General features: G+C 52.4%; 2 protein-coding genes across 6 annotated transcripts in view; one reads left to right on the plus strand and one right to left on the minus strand.

Moving 5' to 3' along the window:
• ARSG (arylsulfatase G) overlaps positions 1 to 22,112 on the plus strand; it is an 86,255-nt gene extending 64,143 nt beyond the window's left edge. For all 5 annotated transcript variants that reach the window (XM_039229780.1, XM_039229783.1, XM_039229781.1 and 2 more), the window contains 4 exons: positions 5,550 to 5,658; positions 13,020 to 13,140; positions 17,503 to 17,593; positions 21,117 to 22,112. In XM_039229780.1, coding sequence (XP_039085711.1) covers positions 5,550 to 5,658; positions 13,020 to 13,140; positions 17,503 to 17,593; positions 21,117 to 21,391 — 596 coding nt within the window. In that variant the 3' untranslated portion in view covers positions 21,392 to 22,112. The remainder of the gene's footprint in view (positions 1 to 5,549; positions 5,659 to 13,019; positions 13,141 to 17,502; positions 17,594 to 21,116) is intronic.
• A 6-nt stretch (positions 22,113 to 22,118) lies between these two features.
• Positions 22,119 to 25,918, minus strand: part of WIPI1 (WD repeat domain, phosphoinositide interacting 1) — a 34,255-nt gene continuing 30,455 nt past the window's right edge. The window contains exons 12-13 of the mRNA XM_039229785.1: positions 25,469 to 25,569; positions 22,119 to 22,630 (exon numbers count right to left, since the gene is read on the minus strand). Coding sequence (XP_039085716.1) covers positions 22,583 to 22,630; positions 25,469 to 25,569 — 149 coding nt within the window. The 3' untranslated portion in view covers positions 22,119 to 22,582. The remainder of the gene's footprint in view (positions 22,631 to 25,468; positions 25,570 to 25,918) is intronic.

The raw sequence follows: 25,918 nt of genomic DNA on the forward strand, positions 1-25,918 counted from the left end.
GAGGCCAGCCCTAGACTTAGTAAGAATCTCTGTTCTTCTGGTGGTTCTGCTGTGCTCAGAAGTTTGCAAACCTCCTCATCTGCAAGGCTGCCCTTCCGACTCGGTGAGGCCCGGCTGCGGGTCCTTTCTGGGAAAGTTCTCTGTCCCCGAGCGTGCCTGCCCTGTCCCATACCTCACAGGAGATGCCGCTTCACTTCCGCAGCTAAGGAAGCACGAGTAAGCAAATTCATGAATCATGGTTCTGTTTATATTTTGGTTGCCGAGGCTAAATATTTATTGCTTTAAGTAAGAGGCTCGGCCTTAATTAGAGTCATAACTAACCACAAGTGCACTAAAATGTGTTCTCATGACCATAAGACATGCATTTCTCAACAGAAGGCCAAACGTAACCAACACTTGTAATGTGCCATTGCCACTGATCAAAGTATGAAGGTTTATCTAAACCGACAAATAGCTTTCGAAACAAAAAAAAAGTGCATGGAAGTTCAATTTATGGACTTATTATTCTTACTTACTGTAACTAACAGGTGTGCATTTACGATCCTCTGGCATCAAGGTAGAAAGGTGTGGGCAATATAAAACTTACGCTTAAAAAGCGTATAAAGCACATTTAATTTTGAAGTGCATTGTGCCCACTTCCTGATTTGGCCCCTTGCCCATCTTGCCCTTGTCCTTGGGGGGTGCCCTCCACATTATGTCACCAGGAGAACTTTAGAAGATACTGATGTCCAGGCCCCATCCCAGGCCAATTAAGTCATAGTTTCTGGGAAAGGAACCTTGACCAGGGCATTGTTTAAAAACTCCCCTTGTGATATAGGAGTGGTGATGCATAGGGGCACATGGATCCCAGTGTTCACAGCAGCACTCTCAACAATAGCCAAACCATGGTAAGAGCCTAAGTGTCCATCAACTGACGAATGGATCAAGAAGATGTGGTTTATCTATACCATGGAATACTACATGGCAATGAGAAAGAATGAAATCTGGCCATGGGTAGCAACATGGATGGACCTTGAGGGTCCTGAGTGAAATAAGTCAGGCAGAGAAGGACAGATACCATATGTTTGCACGTAAAGGAGGATTAGGAGGAACTTAACGGAGGACCATGGGGGAGAAGAAGGGGGGGAAGTAGCGGGGGAGAGGGAGAGAGGCAAACCATGAGAGATTCTTGAATGCTGAGAACAAACTGAGGACTGGTGGATGTGGGGGAGAGGGGGGAGACGGGCATGGCGGAGGGCACTTGTGGGGATGAGCACCGGGTGTTATATGGAAACCAATTTAACAATAAACTATTTGTAAAAAAAAAAAGAAAAGAAAAAACAAAACAAGAAAAAAACCTCCCCTTGTGATCCTAATATGCATTCAGGGATGAGTGGGGGCGATTGTCCTAGAAGGTTTAATGGGTCAGGGGCTGGCTATGTAGTTAGACCTGGATTCAAATCCTGGTTCTGGCATTTGCTGGCTGTGTGACCTTTGGCCTCTCTGAGCTTTGGTTTCTTTGTCTGAAAAATGGGGATGATAGTGCCTGTTCTGCAAAGTTGTCATGAGGATTAAGTGAGATAATGCAGGGAAGCAGTTAGCCTTATGTTTGGGAGTACTTTAACTTGCTGCTTAGGGAGGGCTCAGTAAATAGGAAATGTTATTGTTACTGTAATTATTACGTTTAACTCGAGTGAGTTTCCATGCGTGGGAGCAGGGATCACTGAAGAGAACCAGGGGACCAGGGCCAGCTGTCCTGGAGCTCAGCCTTAGCTCATGCACATAAACCCGTGTTAGACGTTTCTCAGACTCAGACTCCACCACTCTGGGGACCCACGGAGGATGCTAGTGGAATATTTTTTAACTTTGTTCCCCTAGCAGTGCCAACAAGATGCTGGCATTTGGGGCCAGACAATTCCACGCTCAAGGGGGATTTAAGAGAAAGAAATGTTTTAAATGTTTATTTATTTTTGAGAGAGAAAGAGAGAGCGCGAGCAGGGGAGGAGCAGAGAGAGAGGAAGACAGAGGATCCAAAGTGGGCTCTGCAGCGTCAGCAGAGAGCCCAATGGTTAAGCCTCCAGGGCGGCTCATTCGGTTAAGCGTCCGACTTTGGCTCAGGTCATGATCTCATGGTCTTGTGGGTTCGAGTCCCGCGTGGGGCTCTGTGCTGACAGCTCAGAGCCTGGAGCCTGCTTCGGATTCTGTGTCCCCCAATCTCTCTGCCCTTCCCCCACTACACTCTGTGTCTCTCCATCTCTCAAAAATAAATAAACGTTAAAAATTTTTCTAAAAATTTTAATTGAAGTACAATGAACATACTGGGATGAGGGTTATCTTAGTTTCAGGTGTACAATGTAATGATTCGACAAGGCGGGTGTATATATTTTATAATTGCTAACCCACGCTCTGGACTCATTTAAGATAAATTCTGCTTGAGTAGGAAGTCTGTGGGCCTGGCTGGAATATGTAATTGTGTCTTTCTGGTTGAGCCAGAAGCCGTGGGACAGCCAGCCTTGGCGGGCCGGTCTTGAGGACACAGAGTGGGGGGCCACTCCTCAAGTGGCCATACAGACAGGCTCTCTAAGCCATCCTCCTCTGAACCCCTGAGTCTTCACCTGGGGACTGTCCACTCCGTTGACACACACTGGTTGTCACTGGCTGGGTTTCTCCTGTGTCCTCCAGCTCTGAACCCTCTGCTGAAATAAGACAAACATATTGAAACATTTTTTTCTCTGAAAAACGAATTGGGAAAACCGACTGCCTGAGAAAGAGCAACGGAAACAGGCAGTGGCCAGCAAGCAGAGCCCCAGGTGGTGAAGATCAATTAGCAAATGTATTAATTAGGAGCCAGTGTATTCTTCTGGAAACCCGCTGGGGGCGGAGACCAAACCCTGGTGCCCATCTCGCCGCAGGGCAGGCGCTGTGCGCCCCGCTTTCCTGGTTGACCTGCACGATTCTGGGCTTCTTTCTTCAAACTGGATGCTTCGCTTTTCCTTAGCATCTGGCCTCAAAGGCTAAGCGAGTCTGGTGGAGTTTTGTGCAGCGTGGATATGCAGGGAAGCAGACTCTACATTTCACCCGCTGATCCCCCCAACTTCCATGCAAATGGGTGGAATTATCTGCAGAGTCCTAGCACGTGCAGTCGGGGGTGGGGATGGGGGACGCCTCTGCCCCGCTCTTTGGCCTTGAACTGCCGCTTGAGTTATGCATCCCAGAGCCACGTGGGAGTGCGTCTCAGGCTTTTGTTGCCAATTGCGGATCCTCTGATCTGTGTGCGTGAAAACTTGAGAGTGGGCTGTGTACGTGTTTGCAGGAGAGGAGGTCCCGGATGGGAAGAATGCATCTGAGACCTCTCGGGGCAGGTCAGAGAGCTTCCCATCAGCCCACCGACCTCCGCTCGGTATTCGAGAGTCCCACACCCCTGAACATAAACAGTCCATAGACGTGCGTTGTTTTGTGTTTTGTTTCTTACTTCAACACTTGGGGGACTCCGAAGCCGGTTGTGAGAAAATCCCAGGAATGCAGAGCATTTCCGGTGTGGTGTGCTGGGCCAGGGACATCAAAGGCTCTGTTTGCGGCAGAGCCTCAGTCTGGTAGCCCCCTCCGCCCATCAGCCCCGCTCGCACATTCACGCCAGCCAAACATGGGGAGGGTTGCATGACCGCGGTATGCGTGAGCCACATACGGCGTCTGCCTTGGAAGGGGCTTTCTACACGCTAACTTGGTGGAATCGTTGGCTCGCTGGGATGAGGGTGGGGTGTGTGTGGGAGTGGTGGGGATGGTCATGGATAATTCAATGCTCCATGCATTCAGGATGTTTCCATAAAACATGACCTCATCTCTTCCAGCCCGCTGGTCATCATTCTACTTACTGGTGGTCACTTTTGACTTCGTGGTAACGCACATAATTCCTTGAATTACCAAAGTGGAAATTCATAGATTGCACAGGGATTCTTCTTACCCCACCCGTCCCCCTGTCCGCCCCCCAAGAGGCAAGAGGTCAGAGCTATTACTAATGCTGTCTCCACAGCAAGAGAATGACTCATTAACTCAAGGAAAAACAAGGCAAACCAAAACACAACAATAAAAATCCTTTGCCAGGTCGGTTGTTGGGCGTCGAGCAGATCAAATAGCTGGGAGAGTTTCTGCCTTTCTCTCTTTCCAAATAATTGTCTTATTTTTTAAAAGGTTTATTTATTTTGAGAGAGAGAATGAGCAGGGTAGAGGGGCAGAGGAAGAGAGAGTGAGAGAGCGAGAGTGAGAGAGAGCAAGAGCGAGCACGCATGCATGCACACGCAAGAGAAAGAGAGAGAGAGAGAGAGAGAGAGAGAGAGAGAATTCCAAGCAGGCTCCACACTCAGTGTGACTCATGTGGGGCTCCATCCCACAAACCGTGAGATCACGACCTGAGCCGAAACCAAGAGTCAGACACTTAACCGACTGAGCCACCCGGGCACCCCGAATGATCGTGTTTTTAAATCCTAAACAGTTACATTATGATCAGTAGGAAGACAAAGTCATTTTATTTTTAATGTTTTTATTTATTTCTAGGAGAGAGAGAGAGAGAGAGAGAGACAGCGTGAGCAGGGGAGGGTCAGAGAGAGAGGGTGTCACAGACTGAAACAGGCTCCAGGTTCTGAACTGGCAGTCAGCACAGAGCCCGACGCGGGGCTCGAACCCACGAACCGCGAGATCATGACCTAAGTGAAAGTCGGACGCTTAACCGACTAAGCCACCCAGGCGCCCCAGACAAAGTCATTTTTATTGAACCTGTTTGTTAAACACCTCCTATGTCTTCAGTGCACAAGACTGACAGGGTCTCATGGAGTGGAAATACACGCTCAGCGAGTCAGTGCACAGACCAGACAGCCTGGAAACATTAAAAGTGTTGTGAAGGGGCTCCTGGGTGGCTCAGTCGGTTACACTTCCGACTTCGGCTCAGGTCACGATCTCACGGTTTGTGGGATGGAGCCCGGCGTCAGGCTCTGTGCTGTCGGTGGGGAGCCTGCTTGGGATTCTCTGTCCCCCTCTCTCTGTCTCTTCCTCCCTTATGCACATGTGCTCTTTCTCTCTCTCTCAAAAATAAATAAACATTAAAAAGATAGAAGCGTGATGAAGAAAATGAAGCAACGTGGCTCCGCAGAAAATGACAGAAGCAGCTATTTACGTATGTTGAATCTGGTAAAATAAAATCAGGGAATGCAAGGTGTTGGCTAGAGGAATAACAATAGCTGGTTATAAAGGAAGTCATTCCTGGGTGCTTGGGTGGCTCAGTAGGTTGAGCGTCAGACTCTTGTTTTCAGCTCAGGTCATGATCTCACGGTTCGTGGGATGGAGCCCCTCATCGGGCTCTGCGCTGTCGGTGGGGAGCCTGCTTGAGATTCTCTCTCTCCCTCTCTCTCTCTGCCCCTCCCCTGCTCACTGTCTCTCTCAAAAATAAATAAACTTAAAAAATAAGTAAATTACAAAAAAGAAAAAAGTCATACCTTTGCTGGAGTGATCAGAATCTCTCAGTGCTTTTGGAACAGGACCTTGGTCACAGAAAACCAACTCCCTGCCTCGTCTCACAGGGGGAAGCGCAGCCAAGCAGACGACCTGGGAAGGTGGGCACCGCGTCCCCGCCCTGGCTTACTGGCCTGGCACAGTCCCCGCCAATGTCACCAGCACTGCCTTGTTAAGGTATGAGATGCCAGCTGCCTTGAAATGTTGGGATTTGTAGCAAGAACATCACGGACCGAGGCTTTGGAGGAGAGGGGTCCCGTTGGCCACCTGCCCTGGCCAGGTATCCCCAGATGCTTCCAAAAGCTCTGACTGTAGCCACATGGATCCCCTGCAGGCAACCCCACCTGCTTAGGTAGGGCCAACAGTGGCTCTCTGCAAGCCTTCCCCTGGGCATGGTGTTGGCTTCAAGAGGCGGCTGGGTGGGTTCCGCGGCCTTTGAGTCATGGCCGGTGTCTGCTGACGCCACACTGGCAGAGAGGTCAGCATCAGCATGCCCCCTTTTTGGCATGGGGCCAGCAGATGGGGGGGAGTAGACTGCTTAAGTCATAATTCTTCCATTCTTGAGGGTAGGGCAAGTGTCCTCAGGGTGACTGGGTGAAGCCAGCATATCACCAGCAATAAAGGCATCTGGATGTCCGCTTACCCTGTAGGGGAGGGAGAAGGAGCTCCCCCCCCCGCCCCCCCGCACGGCTGGCACGGAAAGAATGAACCTTTAGGTAAGGACATTCTTACCCCCGACAATGACGCTTCTACAGTGAGGTGAGTCACCGGGTGCTTCCCTTATTAGAAGGATGACTGTAAGTGTGCGAAGATCCCACCTTCGCTCTTAGCTCCCTGTTGAGGCGGATCCGGGAGACCCCTGCCTGGGCACAGTATGAGGCTGTGTGCCTTTCTGAGAGCGATTCCACGCAGCTTAGGTAACCAAGACCCATAATAGGAGTGTGTCACTCATTCGGTTGGGGACTTCCTCTCTGTGGTTCTGTATTCACGGACATGGGGGAGGGGCTGGGTGCTGCTCGTGGGCTCCGAGCTTTTGGTCTGGTTAGAGACTAATTTACTCGTTCCGTAGGTTGTGGCCTAAAGAACACAGCCTCTCAGGGGGAAAACAAGCTTTCTGGGCTCCTCCCAGCGCCCCAGACCTGGTTGGGGGCAGGGACGGACATGAAGGCCAGGGCGAAGGGGGGGTTAACGGCTCCGTCGGCCAGGGCGGGTGGCTAGGCACTCTCCCTGGCAGCCTGCAGGCCCCCCAAGGCCCCACGTCAGCCCTGTCCGGTCAGGGGGTGCCGGCAGGTGTGAACAAGAGCAAGCTCCAGAGTCTGTGATGTCAGGCTGGCCGGGAAGAGGGCCAGACGGACCGCTTTTTATGGGGCTGACTTGGTGCAGTCAGGCCAAGTGTTCACAGGCTGGGCTGCACATGCACGGAGAACTCGGCAAGCCCTCCAGTTCCATCACTGAGCACCAAGCACACGCTCCTCGTTTGAGAAGGGTGCTTGCGTCTGTGACCAGCTCCAGCCGTGATAACCCAGCACCGCGGCCGGCGATGGCTTAAGGCCCCAGGGGAGACCAGGGACTCAGGGAATCGTTCCGTCACAGAAGAAAGTGAGTCTTGGTCCAAGATAACATTTGCCCAAGAGCCCCTGGAGTTCTGCCAGGACCACACTGACCCATCACGTCAGCCCTTCGGAGGGTATTTTTTAGCGTTAAAGTAGTCCCAGTTGAGGCAGAAAAGTTCATCTCCATAGAATTCACCCTCTTGCTGCTTCCTGACATAAATCCACGTAAAGCTGACTTGCATGGGGCATCCTTACTGCCGGGACAGGCCACCAGGCGTCCGCTGCTGTTGTCCATGACTCCTTCAAGGTCGGCTCTCAGGAGAAGAGGCTTCGGATCCATTTTCAAGAAACTGATAATACTTCATGTCCTTGGGAACCCAGCCAGGCACTCCCTCCTCCCCCAGAGTGCTTATCCCCAGTTCTAGTATTTTATTCCTTGAAGGGATGTAGATCTCCTTCCAGAACAGAGATAAATCCCCTAAGCCATAGAGCCAAAGACCAGAATACTTTACACCTCGATTCTGGTGGCCCTGAGGAATTATGGGGAGAGAGCGGACAGGCTGGTAGAAGTCCTCACATGAATACAGAAAAGTGAAAAATGTGTTGGGGGAGGGTGGTGAGGGAGGAGGGGTCCACATTAATTCCATTCAGTTCCCATTTAGAAGTAATCGCTGTTCATTTTCCAGTGTGCATCCGTATAACGTAATGAGGTCAAAGAAAGGTCTTGTGCGTGTCCTGACCCCGAAGCCCAGTGACACAATTACAGAGTGAGGGGAATTCATTTATCCCACAAATATTTATTGTTGTGTCCAGCTGCGGGTCAAGCATTGCTCTAGGGACTAGGGAGGGCGTGGTGAGCCAATCAGACAGAAAGTTCCTGATGGTTAGGAGCTCACTTAGGAGGCCGGGGCTCTGGCGGCACGTGTCGCCAGGGCCTGGTGGTTTGAACCTCAGCCTCTAACGTGAGATAGCTCAATGTTGGCACTGTCGACATTCCGGGCAGCGTCACTGTCTGCTGCGGGACCTGCCCTGTACGTTGTAGGATATTGAGTGGCATCCCTGGCCTCTACCCACTAAATGCTAATGGCACCTTCACCCCGACCAGTGGCAACCGAAATATCTCCAGACAGGACCAGATGTGCCCTGAGGGGACACACTCATGCTGGTTGAGAGCCTTGGCTTTTTTTTTTTTTTTTATCCTTCTTTAAGATTTATTTATTTTTGAGAGATAGAGCAAGACAGAGCGTGAACAGGGGAGGGGTAGAGACAGAGAGGGAGACACAGAATCCGAAGCAGGCTCCAGGCTCTTTGCTGTCAGAGCAGAGCCTGATGTGGGGCTCGAACCCACGAACTGTGAGACAAGACCTGGGCCGAAGTCAGACTCAGACACTGACTGAGCCACCCAGGCACCCCTGAGAACCACAGCTTTGATGTGATTTCTCACAGAGAAATATGCAAAGTCGTGGGAAATATACGTTCCTGTATACAAAGACGTGAAGGTTGCGCTCTGCATCTCTGAGCTGGGAGTTCATGGTCTCTGTTCAGAGTAGAGAACCCCTCGGTGATGACTGAGGCAGCACAAGGTGGACAGATCTCATTCGGAAAAACAAGCTAAAGGTTCTGTTTAGCCAGGAGAGCGGACAGTCCCCTGGGGCGCCTGGTGGCTGCCTTCAGATGCCTGAAATGCAGCCGGTTGTGTGGAAGCGTGATTCCCCTGCATCTGTACTGTCTGGAGGTGCACGTCTCAGAAGTGGAAGTTACGAAGGCCACGTTCACATCAGTGTCCTGTGGTTAGATGTCGCCGCAAGGCCAAGGTCTAACTGCACATCTCCTTTCAAAGTCTCCCACTCTTTCCTGCATCTGGCAGTGGGCAGTGCAGGGGGAGACGGGGAGGGGTCTCACACGCATCCCCCCACCCCCAGCTCCCAGCTATGCTCTGCTGTGTAACGGATGTGCATACTTCGTGTTGGGGTCTCCGGCCGCTCTGGGAGCCCAGTGTCCCCCCAAAACAGAAAACAGTGCCGTTGGGTTCTGCTGTTGGCCTCTAAGAGGGACCTGAGCCGGGGGTCTGCAGCCCTTTAACCCTTCACAGAGGGGCTTCGGCCAGGAAGGGGTGGGTACTGAGTTTTCCTAGGGGTCACGAGAGGGAATTATAACAGGAAGAAACTTAAAACTAAACGCTGTAAAGGTGCTGCTCCTCCTCCCCCCCCCCCCAACCGGCCCCCGCCCTTGCTCTAGATCGGATCCGGAGGAAGTTCTGTTCTCCCCTCCCTCTGTGTCCGGGCCCACGCGCCCCTAATCCTTCCCTTGGCAGCCTCCTTGCTACTTCCCGCTTCCTGCCCTCAGATCACACCGCCTTTTCCCAGCTACAGTGTCCCCGGCTTCCAGGAAACACCTCCCCTCCCAGCCCTTCCCTCTGCCCCGGGATGCTCTCCCCCTGCACCCCCAGCACAGCGCCTGGGTGCCCACCTGCACCCGTCCTGAGGGGGGCTGTTGGGCCCAAGCAAGCTCGCGGCAGCCTTTCTGCTCCACCGGCCGGGCCCTCCTGCGTCCCCCTCCCCGCGGCCTGCTCTCCACGCCCAGGTTCCTGGAGCGACACCTTGGATGGGGACACAAATAGGCACACTTCCTCTGAGCCACCTTCGGTGCCGTCGGCTGGCCGAAGCCATGTTGAGAAAAAAAGCAACTATTTGCATATGGGCGGCAGAACCAGCAAAGGTGTCCCCCGGCCCACTCTAATGGCAGACTTTTGTGTCACTTCTCATAACCAGAAGGCCCAGTCAAGCGGGGCGTCCTGACTTGGGGCTTGATCTCATGAACTGTGAGATGCCTTGAGCCGAGAACAAGAGCTGGACGCTTAACCTACTGAGCCCCCCAGGCACCCTCTAAGGCCCATGAGATTTTTAGGGACACATGAGATTTTTATTTATTTATTTTTGTATTTAAATGTTTATTTATTTTTGAGAGACAGAGAGAGAGAGAGCATGAGCTTAGGAGGGGCAGAGGGAGAGGAAGACAGATGTTCCAAAGTGGGCCCCACGCTGTCAGCACAGAGCCCCACGCGGGGCTCGAACTCACATACTGTGAGATCATGACCTGAGCCGAAGTCAGACACTCAACCAGCTGAGCCACCCGGTGCCCTGGAACACATGAGCTTTTTAATTTCTTCTCAAATCAGAAGGAGAAGAAAGGAACTTTTCGGTTGAAGAAAATGGTTGATACAGTTGTGAAATATACTTTTTAGTGTATTGATTTAATTTTTTTAATGTTTATTTATTATTGAGAGACAGACAAAGACAGGGGAGGGTCAGAGACAGGAGGAGACACAGAATCCAAAGCAGGCTCCAGGCCCTGAGCTGTCAGCATAGAGCCTAATACGGGGCTTGAACCCACAAACCAGGAGATCATGACCTGAGCCGAAGCCGGACACTTAACTGACTGAGCCACCCAGGTGTCCCAACTCTTTAGTATTTTGTGTGGAAGAAGGGGGCCCGTGAAGACACAAGTACCTGCAGATGCCACAAAAGCCAGAGTTTGGCCCTGCGCAAAGTATCACCAGCCACAGAGACTTGAAAATGTAGATTTTTGGGTTTTTGTTTTTTTGTTTTTTGTCTCTTTCTTGAAGGCTTCAAAGACTGTCAGACCAGTTTCTGAGGTAGGGTTTGAGGTTTGGAGCCGCTGGGGTCCCTTGGGTGGCCCCCATAGGACTGATGTTTTCTCAAAGCTCAAGCTGAGGCTGTGGACCCAGCCCCAGGACAGTATGGGGACGCGTGTGCCCTCCCCTGGGCCTGACCTTGGGGGCGGGAAGGACTTTGTGACAGCCTGAGCTTGGCGGTGATGCTGGATCGGCCAGTCATCTGAGATGCTGAAGATTCCCTCGTGGGCCAACGGTTTTCTCTGTGCTCTGGGCGGACAAGGGACCCTCTGAGGATCCTGACGAATGAACCCTGAGACGCTGGGGTTCCACGAACATTAGACTTTAGCGCTTTATTTCATTAGCCTCAGGACACAGGGGAGAAAGCACAAGACAGAAAGAGAACGTAAGTCATACATTCCAGTCCGACACAGATCCTGTGTTCCCTGTTCTCTGATGTGACCCCTCTGTGATGCCAGGCTCCCTTAGGGGTGCAGTTTGGAGAAAACTCCAACAAACGGCCCCAGCCGCCGCTGTCTTTTCGGACTGCGCCTCTGTCCTCTGCACCGGCTGCTTTGGAGCAGGATCCTTGGACTCCGGACAGGCTTCTGGACTGTGCTGTACTCTGTTCGTGCTTACTCTGCACTCCTTGGCTTTGCCTGTGTGTGATGCCAGCCTCGGGACACGGATCTCGAGAGATAAGCCAACAGCTCTGCGAACCGTGACAGCAGGAGGCGAAACCAGAAACGACCCATGCCACTGTCCAGGGGGAGAGTCTTGTCCGGGGTCCTAGGCAGAGTCCCAAGGCGAGCCCCTTCTGCAGCCCCTTCTTGGTGGGTGGAGAGCACGTCCCCGGACCTCAGAGTGGTGGCCGTGGGAGGGGTGGCCCCTGAGGCCTCCCTAAAGGCATGCCTGAAGTTTGGCGCTGTGCCCAGCCCCCCGCACCCCAGGGCTTCTCTCCTGGGGGGGATGCTCCTCACCTTGGCCTGCCCGTCTGACCGCATCACCCTGCTGACTCAGTTGGCCCGGCCTGAGGATAAACAGCTTTGTTGAAAAGACGATCTGTTTGTTTATGCTGGAGAGTTTTTTCCTGATGGGCCCACACCAGGCTGGTGGGCGACATGCCCCGTAATAGAGTCAAATTGTGCCATGTGACTTACAACCCACATTAACAAAGTCCGCAAGGATGGTAACAGTGGCTGCCTTTGGGTGATGGACGATGTGTGCATTGTTCTCTCTTTTATATTTCTGGGTGTTCTATTCCCCCCCCCATAAACATTTACTATTTTGTACTGGGAAAGAAATCACTGAAATAAAGGGGGTGGAATGTTTCACATACCATGGCATATTAATTAAAAATAATTTTTTTAATGTTTATTTTTGAGAAAGAGAGTCTGAGCAGGAAAGGGGCAGAGAGAGGGAGACACAGAATCCGAAACAGCCCCAGGCTCTGAGCTGTCAGTATAGAGCCTGACGCGGGGCTCAAACCTATAAACCGTGAGATCATGACCAGAGCCAGAGTTGAAGCCACCCATGCGCCCCACCATGGCATTTTACATTTTTTTTAATGTTCATTTACTTTTTAGAGACAGAAAGACAGAGTACAAGCAGCGGAGGGACAGAGAGACAGAGAGAGAGGGAGACACAGAATCCAAAGTGGGTTCCAGGCTCTGAGCTGTCAGCACAGAGCCCGACGCAGGACTCGAACCCACAAGCCATGAGAACATGACCTGAACCAAAGTCAGATGCTTAACCAACTGAGCCACCCGGGGGCCCCACTGTGGCATTTTAAACCAAGACTAAATATTTGTGACACAGAGACTCAGGGCAGGAGTAATGAAGTGAACGTTCTCTGGAGATGTCTGACATACACCTTTCCTTCTCAGCTAGTGGCTATGGCCTAGCTGGTGACAGGCAGACCCTCTTCGTTCTTAGATCCATAGGGATGCCCTTGTGAATGACAACACAAACATCATCTTTCTCTACATGTCTCATCTGTGTGTTTCATCCACACGATACCCTGTGAGGTGGGCATTAGTATTGTCATGCCCATTTGAGAGAATAGAAATGGAGGCCTTGAGAAGACACACAGATATAACTCTGGGGCTTGAGACATGATAGCACTTGGCCACCAGCCTGGGTACTAAGCCACAGTGCCAGTCTGCCTCTTATAAGAGCAGAAATCCAGGTGGGGCCTGAAGGGAAGACTGGCGGGCAGAGGAGGCGGGCTGTATGGGAAGATGTGGGTCCGTGCTCAGTCTGGACTGGTTTGGGTGGGCCTCGGCCACAGCTCGGGCCAGGGAGAGAGTCTGGGAGCAGCGGGGGCCGACGCTGTCTTGTTCTTCCCGCAGCGTGCTGGACATCTTCCCCACTGTGGTAGCCCTGGCCGGGGCCAGCCTTCCCCGAGACCGGCACTTGGACGGTGTGGATGCCTCTGCTGTGCTCTTTGGCAGGTCTCAGACGGGGCACCGGGTAAGTCGCGGACGTGTGCGCCCCCCTCAGGCTCTGCAGGGGCTTCGCTGCTGCTTCTCATCGGGGCCACCTTTGTGCAAAGAGAATCCGTCCTCGGAACGCGCAGGCCAGAGGGCCCCCCCGCCCCCCCTCCCCGATCTAGTTGAAGAAGCCCTGACAGATTAAGCCTCTGAGACAAGGCTCTCCTTCCTCTCCTCTCGCCTCTTCCCCTGGGATCCATCCAGCTTGTCAGTCCAGGCTTGCATTTAACAATCTGGCTTAGAGTGGGTGTGTAGGGGTGCTTCCTCCCCGTAACATATGATTTTTTTCCACAGTGATTTCACTGTGTGACACATCCTAGGCCCCTGGCGCGTTTTTGTTGGACGAGGCGGCTGACGAGCGGGAGTGACGGGGGTATTGTGGGGATCCCAGACTAGAATGGCACTTCCTGAAGGCAGGGATCCCCCAGAATTCTCAGTGCACCTAACTGGGCCGGCACCCAGCCAGCATGCAATAAATGTGCATTTGACGAATAAGTGAAGGAACATTCCCCTCAGCTCCTGGAAGGCCCGGCCTGTGGCCCTAGAGCCCTCCCTCCAGCTTGGGGCTTCTGCTTCCCAGCACCCCAGGGTCCCCTCTTCGTGTGCACTGAGGCATTCTTGTCGGCAGTGACAGCCAGGAAGTGCCGGCCCCGACGGCCTTTCCATGTCATTTCCTGGTGTTTTCCTTTCACCAAAAGGAAGAGGAAGTGGGAGGAGAGAAGGCCAAGCATCTCTGTGAGGCCCGGTGAGCACACAGCTTCTCAGTTAGGGACCCACACATCAAAGGGTCTATTTGTGTCTTCACCCAAGGGTCACATGGAAGTGACTCAAACACTGCTCAGATGTGCCGCCGCGGTTTGTGATGTGGCCCCTGCCGCTCAGCCCCGAGGGGGCCGTCAGTGCTTCTGTGAGGGGTCCTGCAAGTTTCTAGGGGTTGCCACACAGTGCCTGAAATGCCCTCCGGGACACCCGACCTTCCAGAGCCGCACACACTTCCAGGCTGAGCCCCAGCGCTGGTTAGCTGCGGAAGAGCAGGAAGATGGCTTCCGCCTCCTGGCTGGGGGTTTGCAGTGTGTGACCCTGACGAAGACGTCAGCAGAGAGGTGCTCCTGAGTGTTTATTGCCCCGGCTACTGATAGAAGAATTGGGGTCACCAGGAAGTGCCTCAAGGACTCTGGGCTCCTTGACGTGGCCGCTCTGCCTGTAGAAGCCAGAGCCTCCACGCTCACTTCCGCTCTCAGAGGAGAGTCTCCTCTCTCTAGCTGCAGCCTTTCTGCAGAGTCATTGAGGCCCGTGCTCGGAGCCTAACAGTCATTGGTCTTGTGCCCGACAGGGTTGGGCCCCAGAACAGACGGGAGGAGCAGAGGCCGGCCCTCAACACTGGTTGGGGTTTTCGGGGGGACGGGTGATGTGTGGTAACGCAGCTGGAGTGGGGGCTGGCTTGCTCCCTGACCACAGCTCAGGGGCCCAGAAAGAAACAGCCACCACTTACTGTCTGCAGGAAGCCGCTGATAGTATCTTCAAGAGCAAAGGCCCTGGGGTGCTGGCACATGTAGGCAACACCCAGCCTCCTAGAGCCTGGATTCCCTGTGTGAAGATGCTGGAGATAAGATGATTTGGAGTTTGAGGGAAACACAGGTGCTTGTTGGCCTTGAATCTGGTCTTTTCTGGTCACCTGCTGAAAAGATTAGAGTAAATTGTCTTGAATTTGCCGAACGGAGGGGAGGCGGGGAGGCGGAGCGAGTGGTGATACATACATACATACTCGTACGGACGTGTATACGCACACCTACGCATCCCTGTGTGTGATTTTTAATAAACACAGTTTAGTTGTGTTCACGCTTAGGCGTGTCCCGGGCGTACAAGGATCCTAACCGTGACTTGGTTTAGAAAACCATTCCAGTTTCAAGAAGCTCAGAGTAACTCCTGAAATGATCATCTCAAGACAATATGCAAATACCGCTTAGCAATCCGGTTCTTCTCTATTTTGCAAGTGAAGTAACCACCGGTGAGGAGCTAAAGCCACCTGAGGCAGCCTGGCAACCTCCCCAGGCCGGGTCGCGGACAGTTTCAAAGGCAAATAATGGGGTTGCAGTTTTCCTGCTGAGGAGTCTTCTGACCACCCACTTCGAGGACGGGAGGAACGTCGGGTGGTGTTGAAAATGTGCAACAGAGGCCGCCAGGCTGTCCGGTCTTGCGTCTGCTGAGCCTTCTGCTTCTCATCTTGATGGGTCGGTGCCTGGGCACCTAGGACAACCACAAGAAGGGGAAGGGTATCCAGGCAGAGCAGGCGCCTCGAAGATCCTGCTCCGAGCTAGCCTGATTCCCCTGTGGAAGCAGGAGTCTGTCACGTTACCACCGGTCAAGTCATACCTCCACCCGGGGCCGCCACCACCACGTCCAAAAATTGTCAGCAAAGAGGAAGGCGGCTTTCATGGCTCTTCACCTGCCAGTCCCAACCGGTCTGGGGCTGCCGTGAGCCATAAAATGGGTGGGACCTCCCTGGAGGCCACACACCCGTGGAGACCCGGAGCTGGGTTTCGGGCTCTGGAGCTCTGATCACTTCTCTTAGGGAGGCCCCTAGTGGTGAAAGGCGCCATCCGGAGGGGCTGCCTACGTTTGGAGATGGGCTTTGCAGCCCCACCTGATGGGGTTGGGGAGCCCTCCTGAGGGCGGGGCGGGGTGGCGGGGGTTGGGGGGGAGGTGGGGGGGCGGCGGTTGCCACAGAAGCACCAGAGCCTCGGGAGCCTAAGAGAGACACTCACCTGCTCCAAACAACAAAACAGAACGAAACAAAGCAAACAGTAGAAAGGCAACCGGGAAGGTGCGACATGTCTGCAGAAGATAGAAGTCGTCTTTGAAGTCAGGACCCACGCTGGAGGGGACCAGTCTTGGGCTGTGACTCATGTGTCCGTCTGCCAACCTTCTTCCTCTGTGGGTATGAACAACGCCGTGGTCAGTCGGCACAACAAAGCCCACGCCTCCTGTTTCTGAGAGGGGGCCATCCGGCAGTTTTTCCTCTTCTTCCTCTTGGATTTCGGAAGTTGCCTTTGGTAACGCCGCACACTATCCTGGACGTGGCGGTCCACCCTCGTTGGGGTATCTGTCACTGAGACCCAAATACTCTCAGTGAGTTGAACCGTGACTGCCATCTTCCCGATGTCTGAGGACCTCTTAGATGGGCTGACAGTAGGTTTTCCGAGCCCCCCCCTTCTCCCCCTCCTCTAGAAGGAAACCCATCGGCCTCCCGCAGAGAGAGGCTTGGCTTCCTGCAGGGCAGAGGAGTGGGTTTTGAGTTACGACTTCTTTTCCTGTTTGGAAGGAGCCTGCTGTCATCATGCTGGCTGGGGACCTTACAGAGGCTGTCACGAGAGAGCCCGGCACGGAAGCTGCAGGTGCGGGAGGGGCCCCGCCCTCGGCGGCATCCTCTGAGAGTCCGGAAAGGGGGGACAGCTGTTTACTGCTCCAGCAGATGTTTCTTTCTCTCTTTTTTTAATAGCCCCATGGAAACTTTGAATCACGTAAGCGCCTCTGCAGTGATATATATTGGTCATGATTCATACCAGGGCAGTCTCACGCATCCAGCCCAGACCCACCAACCCACCAAGGACACTGGTTATTTATTTTCTACCGAATCCCGCCCTTGGCACGCCTGAATTCGGTGTTTCCGTCGGCAGGGCGATTCTTTCATCGGTGGCCCCATGACGGGGATTTCCTCAGTCCCAGGAGGGTCGGATTGAGCCAGGGGTGGGAACATCTGTGCTCGGAGGTTAGGCTGTGCCCGGTTCTGGAGAACTCACGCGAGCTGTCGTCCCAAGGACATGCCATCCTTGCTTGAGGGAAAGTTAGAACATTAATTGGATGCCCCCACGAAGCCGTGCTTCCAAAGGGCACCTGCGTCAGAATCCCTGGGACCATAAGCCTTGCAGACTCCCAGGCCCTAACTTGAACCTGAGGGGCTGGACGCAGCCACCTGGGGCCCCGCCCCTGGGACGGTCCTGCACCTGGTTTAAAGAGCACTCGCTGTGCTGCCTTGAAATTGTTCACTTTTGAACGAAGTTTCTCTCTCTTTCATTTTGCACTGGACGCTCAGAATTCTGCAGCTGGTATCGGGGGCCAAGGAGTCTGCCTGGAGCTGCAGCCACTTCGATTGATTAACTTGCCCAAAACCTATTTCCTGGGGGCCCCGAGGGTTGGCCAGTGTGGATGACAGGCCTGTCAGTGTTTGGAGCCAGGGTGGGCATGGAGGGCCGGCCACCAGGACCGAGAAAGGACCGCTTTCCAGGGAGCATCAGGGGCCTGGTGGACCGGATAGGAAGCTCTCTCTGCTGTTCTCTCTCAGGTGCTGTTTCACCCCAACAGCGGGGCAGCCGGGGAATATGGAGCCCTTCAGACTGTCCGCCTGGGACCACACAAGGCCTTCTACATCACCGGTGAGTCAGGGGGCGCCCCCGCCCCCCACCGCCGTCCCGGGATCCACCCTCAGGCCTCCGGGAATGAGTGTGAGCTGCCCTCCCTCAGGGAGCCCCCAGCACCCAAGCTCCCCCCACCCCCTCCCCAGCCAGGCCCTCTGCACCCACAAATGCTAAAACAAGGTCTTTCTACTCTTTGCCTGAATTTCTAGCAAGCTCGGAGCACGTCCGCGCACTCACACAAAGGACTCTCACTCCATTGTGACGCTTTAAATACTGGTTTGGCTGAATGGTAAATGGAGGCTTAGAGATACTTTAAGGTGTAATTTACTAGACAATAGACTGTTTCAGAAAATAGACTCTAGAGGTCGGGTTAGCAGACCGACAGAAGTCTCTCTGCTTCTCGATTCACTCGGTGACCGCCGTAAATGTATATCCCAGAAATGTGATGTTGGGTCAGGATGGTTCTCAAAATCTTCCCAATGGCTTCTGGGTGCCAACAGAATCCAGACTCCTTCCATCCCGGGGCGCTCGGCTTTTCCGGTGTCGGCTCTCCAAGAGCGACCGCCTTCTTCCTTGGCCTCCTATCAAAATCTCTCTCAGCTTTGAGGGCCTCACGTCAAATCCTAGTACCTCGGTCATAAAACTCCCTCTCCTCTTCCCAGCTGAGTCGGATGTGGAGAAACTCAGATAATGATCACGTTCTGCCGTATATTGTCAGCCATTTGGGTATATGTTTTATTTCCCCTACTAGTTTTTTTATTTTTTATTTTTTAAAATGTGTATTAAGTTTTGAGAGACAGAGAGAGATGGAGCACAAGTGGGAGAGAGGCAAAGAGAGAGGGAGACACAGAATCCGAAGCAGGCTCCGGGCTCTGAGTGGTCAGCACAGAGCCCGCATTACCTGAGCTGAGGTCGGACGCTTAATGGACTGAGCCACCCAGGCCCCCCTCCCTTACTAGTTTTGAGCTCTCTGAACCCAGAGCTTTGTAAGATCTTTCATTTTTGTTGTCTTTTAGTGCTGAGCGCAATATCTTGTGCCCCGTCGGAACCCTAAAATTTTCCTTTGAGTGAATGAAAACTGAACAAACAAAAAGATAAACAAACCAAAACCAGACCCGGGACCTGGTATGGATCCCCGTTTGAGTCAGTTATTTAATGTGAGAGTGTTCTAAAGCATTGTATAATAAAGAACAGACAGTATTTTCCCTGAGTGTGAATGCATGATCCTGAAGGAAAAAATGGGCCATAAAAACACAACAAGTTCTTTGAGTTCAGAACGTGAGGGATATTAAACATGCCACAAGAATCCTTGATTCTCCAAAACCCAAAATGCAAACCAGTCGGATATTTGTTATGCTTTCAGATGGAAAGTTTCTAGATTACAGTCCTTACATTACATTATCTCAGAGGTATGGCTTCTCCAGGCTGAGTTAATTTCAGAAGTCAAGGCTGTGCCAAAAAGGCCCTTGGCACCACAGCACTGGAATCCTAAATGTTACTATGAAGTAATCGGACCGTTTAAAATGATCACAATCAGAATTAGGATACCCAGGGCAGCTCTCTTCTTCCGAGGAGTCACCAGGGTCCCAGCAGAGTTAGCATGAGGTTGAGGACAGACATCGATATGCAGCAGCTGGGGGCCAGGGGTGGGGAGAGTGACATGTTCTGATCCTCCCCACCCCCTTCCCTTCCTCTTTGGAAAGTCTGCATCCTAGTTACTTAAAACTGCTTTAGGATAAACTAGGTGCATTGACCTCTTCTACATCAGATTAGAGAAAGATGTGGGGGAAGTTTCTTCACAGATGTTGAGCCTTCCTCTCTCTGGCTCCCTCCTTCCTGGGAACGTCACCCATCGGTTTTCTTCCGTTGTGGGAGTCCCGAGCTCTGATACTCTGATGGTTGCCTGACACCCTAAGCCAAAGAGATGATAGTCTTCGCCTTAGGCTCGAGCTGCGGCTTGTTGCACAGACTGACAGGTGTCTCCAGGTGAATGGAACTCTTGAACACGGACCCAACCCATGGTGACCTCTGTGTTTCAAGGATCAAATGCTTTTCAGTGTCTGCCTGCCTTGGTAATTTTCTAGTGCCTTTACTTTTTTTTTTCTCTTAAATATGTTGCCTAGAATTTATAACTGTTGCCCACAGGAGGGCTGGTTCTATGCAAGCCATTCCATTATTCTCTGAAGGGGAAGTGCTTCACTTTTATAAGAGGAGTCCATCCAAACCCTTGCTCGACTGGTTGCAAACATCACGTCCCCTGCCCTTGACTGGCAGTGAAGAAGAACCAGATTGGACTCCCAGATTCTAGGCAAAGACAGTGACTCTGAACTTTCTGCAGAACGACCTGAATGTCAAACCACGAGAAGAGAACTGTTAACGAAGGCTGCCTGAAGGCTGTGTGACTTGCCCATTCTTTTCTCCCTGAAAGAGGAGGCACCGGAGAAGTTTCTTTCTCACCTCACTGCGAGAAAGAGCTTGACTTCCCCTGAGTAACTGAGAAGTTTCTACCTTATTCTTTGGCTGCTAAGAAGCTCAGGGGCAAAGTAGGCATTCAAGAATTCCTGTATTTCTTAAAAAAAATTTTTTTTTTACTGTTTATTTAATTTTGAGAGAGAGAGAGAGAAAGAAACAGAGCATGAGCAGGGGAGGGGCAGAGAGAGAGAGGGAGACACAGAATCCAAAGTAGGCTCCAGGCTCTAAGCTGTCAGCACGGAGCCTGACGCGGGGCTCGAACCCACAAACCGTGAGATCATGACCTGAGCCGAAGTCAGATGCTCAACCGACTGAGCCACCCAGGTGCCCCAGGAGTTCCTGTATTTCTGATGGCCGTTCTTTGCCTTGGTTCCTTTTGTTGATTCACTTGCATTGCATTAATTTCTGTCAGATACCTTAACTAACTCTTTGTAAGGAAAAGGAAAGAAGTCACCTGAGTCGCTAGCAGCTAAGGATGCCACTCTCCAGTTTTGCTCCTGTTCTTCTGAGGTGGCCTCGGTAGCCAGATTCTAAGTTCTTTCTTTTAATTTGTTTTTAACACTTCTTTATTATTGAGAAACAGATAGCGACAGAGCATGAGCAGGGGAGTGCAGAGATAGAGGGAGACACAGCATCTGAAGCAGGCTCCAGGCTCCGAGATGTCAGCACAGAGCCCGACGTGGGGCTCGAACCCACAAAGTGCGAGATCATGACATAAGATGAAGTCAGAGGCTTAACCGACTAAGCCACCCAGGCGCCCCCAGATTCTAATTTCAACAACAACCCGAAGTGACATTACTCGCCTTGCCTTCCCGCCCAGTCCACCAACTTGTGTCTTTCGTATTCCAGAAATGAATTTTCAGGGCAAAAAATTGAATTTACTCCCCAAGGGTGGAGATGGGAGATAACTCGACCGGCCGCTGTGCAGGCTCTGAGGGCGGGTCTCAGGGGGAGAAGTTCTAAATCATTCTGGACCATAGGAATGTCCGTCCCTGGGATGAGCGGCTGGAATCCCATGGTCACAGGGCCAAAGTTAGGTCTGATGGGGTGTTTGTCGTCCCCCCTCTAGGCGGAGCCAAAGCCTGTGACGGCAAGGTGGGGCCCACGCGGCGTCACGAGCCCCCCCTTATTTTCAACCTCGAAGACGATGCCGCAGAAGCGGAGCCTCTAGAACGAGGCAGTGCCGAGTACCAGCGCGTGTTGCCTGAGGTCAGAGAGGCTCTGGCGGGCATTCTTCTGGACGTTGCTGGTGACAAGACCTCCAGGGCGGATTACACTCGGGACCCTTCGGTGACTCCCTGCTGCGATCCCCACCAGAAGGCCTGCCGCTGCCCAGCCACCTGACAGACCCGCGTTCCCACGAGCAGAGGCTTGAGGAAAGTGACGGGGGCAGGCTCACACCCCCCAAGCCTTCACCCTCTTTACACTTAAGCTTTAAGTTTAAGGCTCAGAATTTTGTTTCAAAGCCATGGTTTTGCACCTCCCACAGTCCTTTCTGCATGGGCGGGGTAGGGGGCAGGGACAGCTGTGCTGAGCTGAAGTGGAAAGCACTTGGGGCTTTGGAGTTAGGTCAGGTTCAAGTCCCAGCTTCTAACCCGGCTTGTTCTGAGGACCGAAAGAGGAATATATGCAAATACCTGCCACGTCACGTGACACAGAAGAGGCACTGAATGCATTTTAGTTTCCTTTCTTATGTACCCAGTTTTGCTGGTCACTTTAGCATGAATTCATCCCAGCTGAGATCTAGGGCAGCCCTTCTCCATCTGTAATATGCATACGTGTTACCTGGGACTCCGTGGAGGTGCAGATTCTGACTCAGTAGTTGCCAGAGATGCTCCATTTCCGGGCTCCATTTCCTGCGGGGGAAAATGCCCTGAGTAGCAAAAGTGCAGACTAGACAAAGTTAGACGTTTCCAGGTCTCTGAGCAGGAGAGCCCGCGGATTAAATACGTAGCGCTACCTGCCTCCCCTTGCCCCCTCTTAGAGATCAAGTAATTGTATTTTGAAGATTGTAAGCATTCCTTCTGCTTCCTAAAAACCGGGTAGAAATAAACATTTAAAACCTCAAAAATGCATTGCCATGATTTTATTATAAGGTCCAAAATGGGACTCCAAGGTAATAAAGGATTTATTCCCATCACTGCAAAAATACTTTGCCTGGCTAAAAACAGTCTCTCTCTATGTCATATACAAGAAATACAATTCAAAGAGCTTTTCCTATACGTACATTTTTTTTACATGGCATACATTTAAAAAGGATGCCCTTTTTCATATAAAGTTCCGGTTATAGACCAACGTGGTTAGTGAGCATTGCCGCTAGGGCTGTAACATGTTTCAGAGCGCAGGATGTGTATACAGTCTCTCCCGTCCCCACTGGAAACCGGGGCGGAGGAGTTTGGTGAGCAGCGGACCGAGTCCTGTGGATTCCTGCCCCCCTTTTCTGCGCACACAATCGTACTCCATTCTTCCACCTTCCTCGTTCTCTCCACAACCACCTGACAGGGGGGTGTCCTGATTTCTGAGTTGCGCTTCTCATCATGACTGCTTCGTTTTGCCCTTCTGACTTCCACGGCACAAGATTATCTACCAAAATCAAAACAGAATGGCCTTAACTCTTTCCAGGAAGAGGCTGTTAGGCGGGCTGCGTTATCGACAGGTCTGTGCCTGTGTGGGGTCAGCATGGGGAGGCTGGGCGCCGCGGAGTCCACGCACTGACCCTCACTCATGGCCACAGAAAATCCACCCATCTTATTTAGGTATAGACGAGTATGGCACGGTCTCAAAAAAATACTAACGGTATGTAGAATATGTGTGTATGTTTATGTGTATATTGCATGTTTTTTTTTTAAAGGCTCATCTTACTTGTAAACACAGACTGCTACGTCACTATTAAAGTCAGTAAATACCCTTGGTCCCAATTCGTTTACTCTTGCTCACCAGAGCAAGACTAGTGTCAGAAAATATGCGGACTTGTAAAGGCCAGCATGTTGTGGAGACAAAAGCTGCTTATCTTCCTGAATATGGCGTCTAAGGTACCAGAAGTGAGCAATTCTCTTTCCTTTCATTGTTTATGGAGCCAAGTAAATCCCAGGGAGATAAGAGTGATCATGTCCAGGGAAGCGTGAGTATACTTAGGGGGAAAAAAAAAAAAAAAGACCCACTCACAATGACCTGTGGTTCTGTAGGCCCAGGGAGCGCCTCATGGGATTATCCAGGCAAGGCCATATTTTTAACTGAGAGAGAAAAGTGGTTTTAACCAAATGGAGGCTCCAAGATCCTTCCACAGCTCCGGAATGTCTCAAGGGATGTGGGCGGAGATGTGAATTCTGGACAAATACCTGTACCAGGCAAGCTGATGACAGAGTAAAGGCGAGGGGGGTGAGGAGTCATCCAGGATCGTCTCTCCAGTTGGGAATCGTTGCCCATAAGGGCGTGAGTGAGATGGGCCATGTGAAGAGGGCTTCCCAGTGGCACCCACGCCCTTGGTCCTGGGGCGGTGGGGTGGAGAAGGCTGTCGGCTAGGACGTCGGGAGCTCACAGAAGCATGGCCCTCTCCTCGCCGTCCGCCTCTAGGCTGGAGGGCAGGGCTGGGGTCTGCGGGGCTTCTAGAACCCCCACCCACCAGCTCTAGGGCCTCACAGGGGCCTCCCTCAGTGATCAGCACTGCTGGCGGGAAGCCTTCCTTGTGTGTAAATAAAAATCCCGGATGCAATTTAAACCAAGTTTCACTCATTTAAGAGGAAGACAAGACAGCGGCTCATACCAGCTTCCGGGTTAGCGTCTAGGTGAACAGGCCTCTTGATAAGTTCTAGCATTAGTTTTTAAGCATCTCCATTTTTTTTTTTTTAAAGCTCCAAGCAAATGATCTGCACGGTGTACCTATTATTTTACGCAGGCTTTCTTTGGCAGGGGACCATCCCCTCCACGCCAAAGTCTTTAGTACCCCAATTCTGTAAGTACGAGGATTACTAATTAATGATCTAATAATCTTTCGTAGCCGTCACAGACTTTCAGCAAAACCACTGACCTAGAACATAATGAGTGAATGCTCCCAACATGGACGTGGGGGGTGGGGAGGGAGGAGTGGGGACACATTTATCCCCATGGCATCTGATCCATTCTGGTTCCTAGAGGACACAGCTGCGGGGAAAAGACCACCTGCTCTTGGTGGGGATGGAAGAACCCCCGTTATGGCTAGTCTAGGCAGGAGAACCCGAAGGCAAAACCACTGTTTATCAGGAAGCAGCAAGCCAGCAGTTGTTTCTATGCTGAGAACTGGTATTTTTAAGAACCGCCGCTCCCCGCGCTTAAAATATAAACTACTTGTTGGCACTGTATTTGGCAATGTGCCGATTAAAGCCCAGAATGTAAACTTCAAGCTGCAATCTATAGCGCCTTTATGGGAAATCGCAAAGCCAGCCCTCTAATCACGCAAAGAGGGACCCAAAACAGGCTTTTTTTTTTTTTAAGCAGACTGGGCTCTCCAGATTGTCCTGGAATTTGTACAAGAAAGAAGCCAGACTTGCATTTCATCCTTTTGCAAATGCAATTTCCACGGACGTAAAAAGACCTGGAGAAAACATTCTATTCCGAGACCTAACGGGCTCTGAGCTGAAGCCCATGTGGCTACTGCTCTCTGGCTCTGCTGGGGGTCACTCAGTTGACTAAAGGTCATGACCCACACATGGCTTCTGCTGCTAAGTGAGTTCGGGTTCAGCCTCCATGCCATTCTCTAGCTGATGCTCACAAGAGCGCTGTGTGCACTGCTCTCAATGAAAGTCTGAGCATTGGAAGTTAAGGAGACCCTGGGGGCCCTGGAGGGGGGGGGTCCTTGCTCTAGTAAAGGATGCTGGGAGAAGCCAAGTTTTGCACCCAGCCAGCACCAAGGGCTCTTGCTACAAGAACAGCTGAAGCAGGGCACAGGGAACCGCGAGGGAGCTCTCCCCCGGAGCTTCACCGCTCCACACGGCTGCTGGGGGCCTGGGGTCAGCTCCCATGAGCCGGAGGAGGGTGAGGGTCTGGCTCGCCTGTAGATCATCGTCCGGAGACGATGCTGCAGGAACGTCCTTAAGTGCCTCAGGAAGTTTATGCGTGAGTCCCTGCCTTGCGAGCAGCAGAGCTAGTGCTAAGAAAGCCAAGGTGATTCCAGGCCCCGGGGTGCAGAGGGGCCTATGAGACCCCCTGGGTTAGTATCCGGTTATTTTAAGGCTGCCGTGTTTAAGCCTGACACCCGAGGGCTGGTCTACGGGGCCTGAAGCACACAGCGCGGACACCGTCTATGGCTTTCTGAGCAGTAGGGAGGAGGTTAGCGGTTACAGGACTGGACCACGGGGAACGTGACTTCGCCTCCTGCGCGAGGTGAAGGCTTCCCTCGAAGCCCTCACAGACTGAGCCGCTCTCTTAGGGATTCCTAATGCTCACAGGGGGGAATTCATTCTCGTCATCAAGACACACTGGTCCCGTCGCAAACTCGTGTTCAGGAATAAGCTCTCCTCGGAGGGCCCCGCCGTCCTCAGAATAGCCTGGAAACCAAGAATGAGACATGAGGGAGGCCCCACGGTCTGTCCTAACGCTCTGACCCCAGGCGGCCTCCAGGGAAACCACGGGGGCCACCTTTGCCTTCTGCACGGAGAGACTGTGCTTCAGGTGGGTCACAATCCCCATCCTTTAGGGTCCCGAAGCCTCTGGATGCGCTGACCTCGCCCACCCCTCCACCCCAGGCGCCTCCAACCTTCCACTCAGTTGCAATTCTCAGAGTTGAAGCCTTGATGTTACGCGTTAGGGAGATGACCATTTGGGGCTGTGCCTGCCAGGCTTAGGGGCCTGAGGTTAAAGGCTATTCTTGTGGCCATGCCTGGGAGGAAGGAAGGG

Source organism: Hyaena hyaena, unplaced genomic scaffold, assembly GCF_003009895.1.
Source record: "Hyaena hyaena isolate Hyena2069 unplaced genomic scaffold, ASM300989v1 scaffold_39, whole genome shotgun sequence".
In the NCBI taxonomy this organism is placed as follows: Eukaryota; Metazoa; Chordata; class Mammalia; order Carnivora; family Hyaenidae; genus Hyaena; species Hyaena hyaena.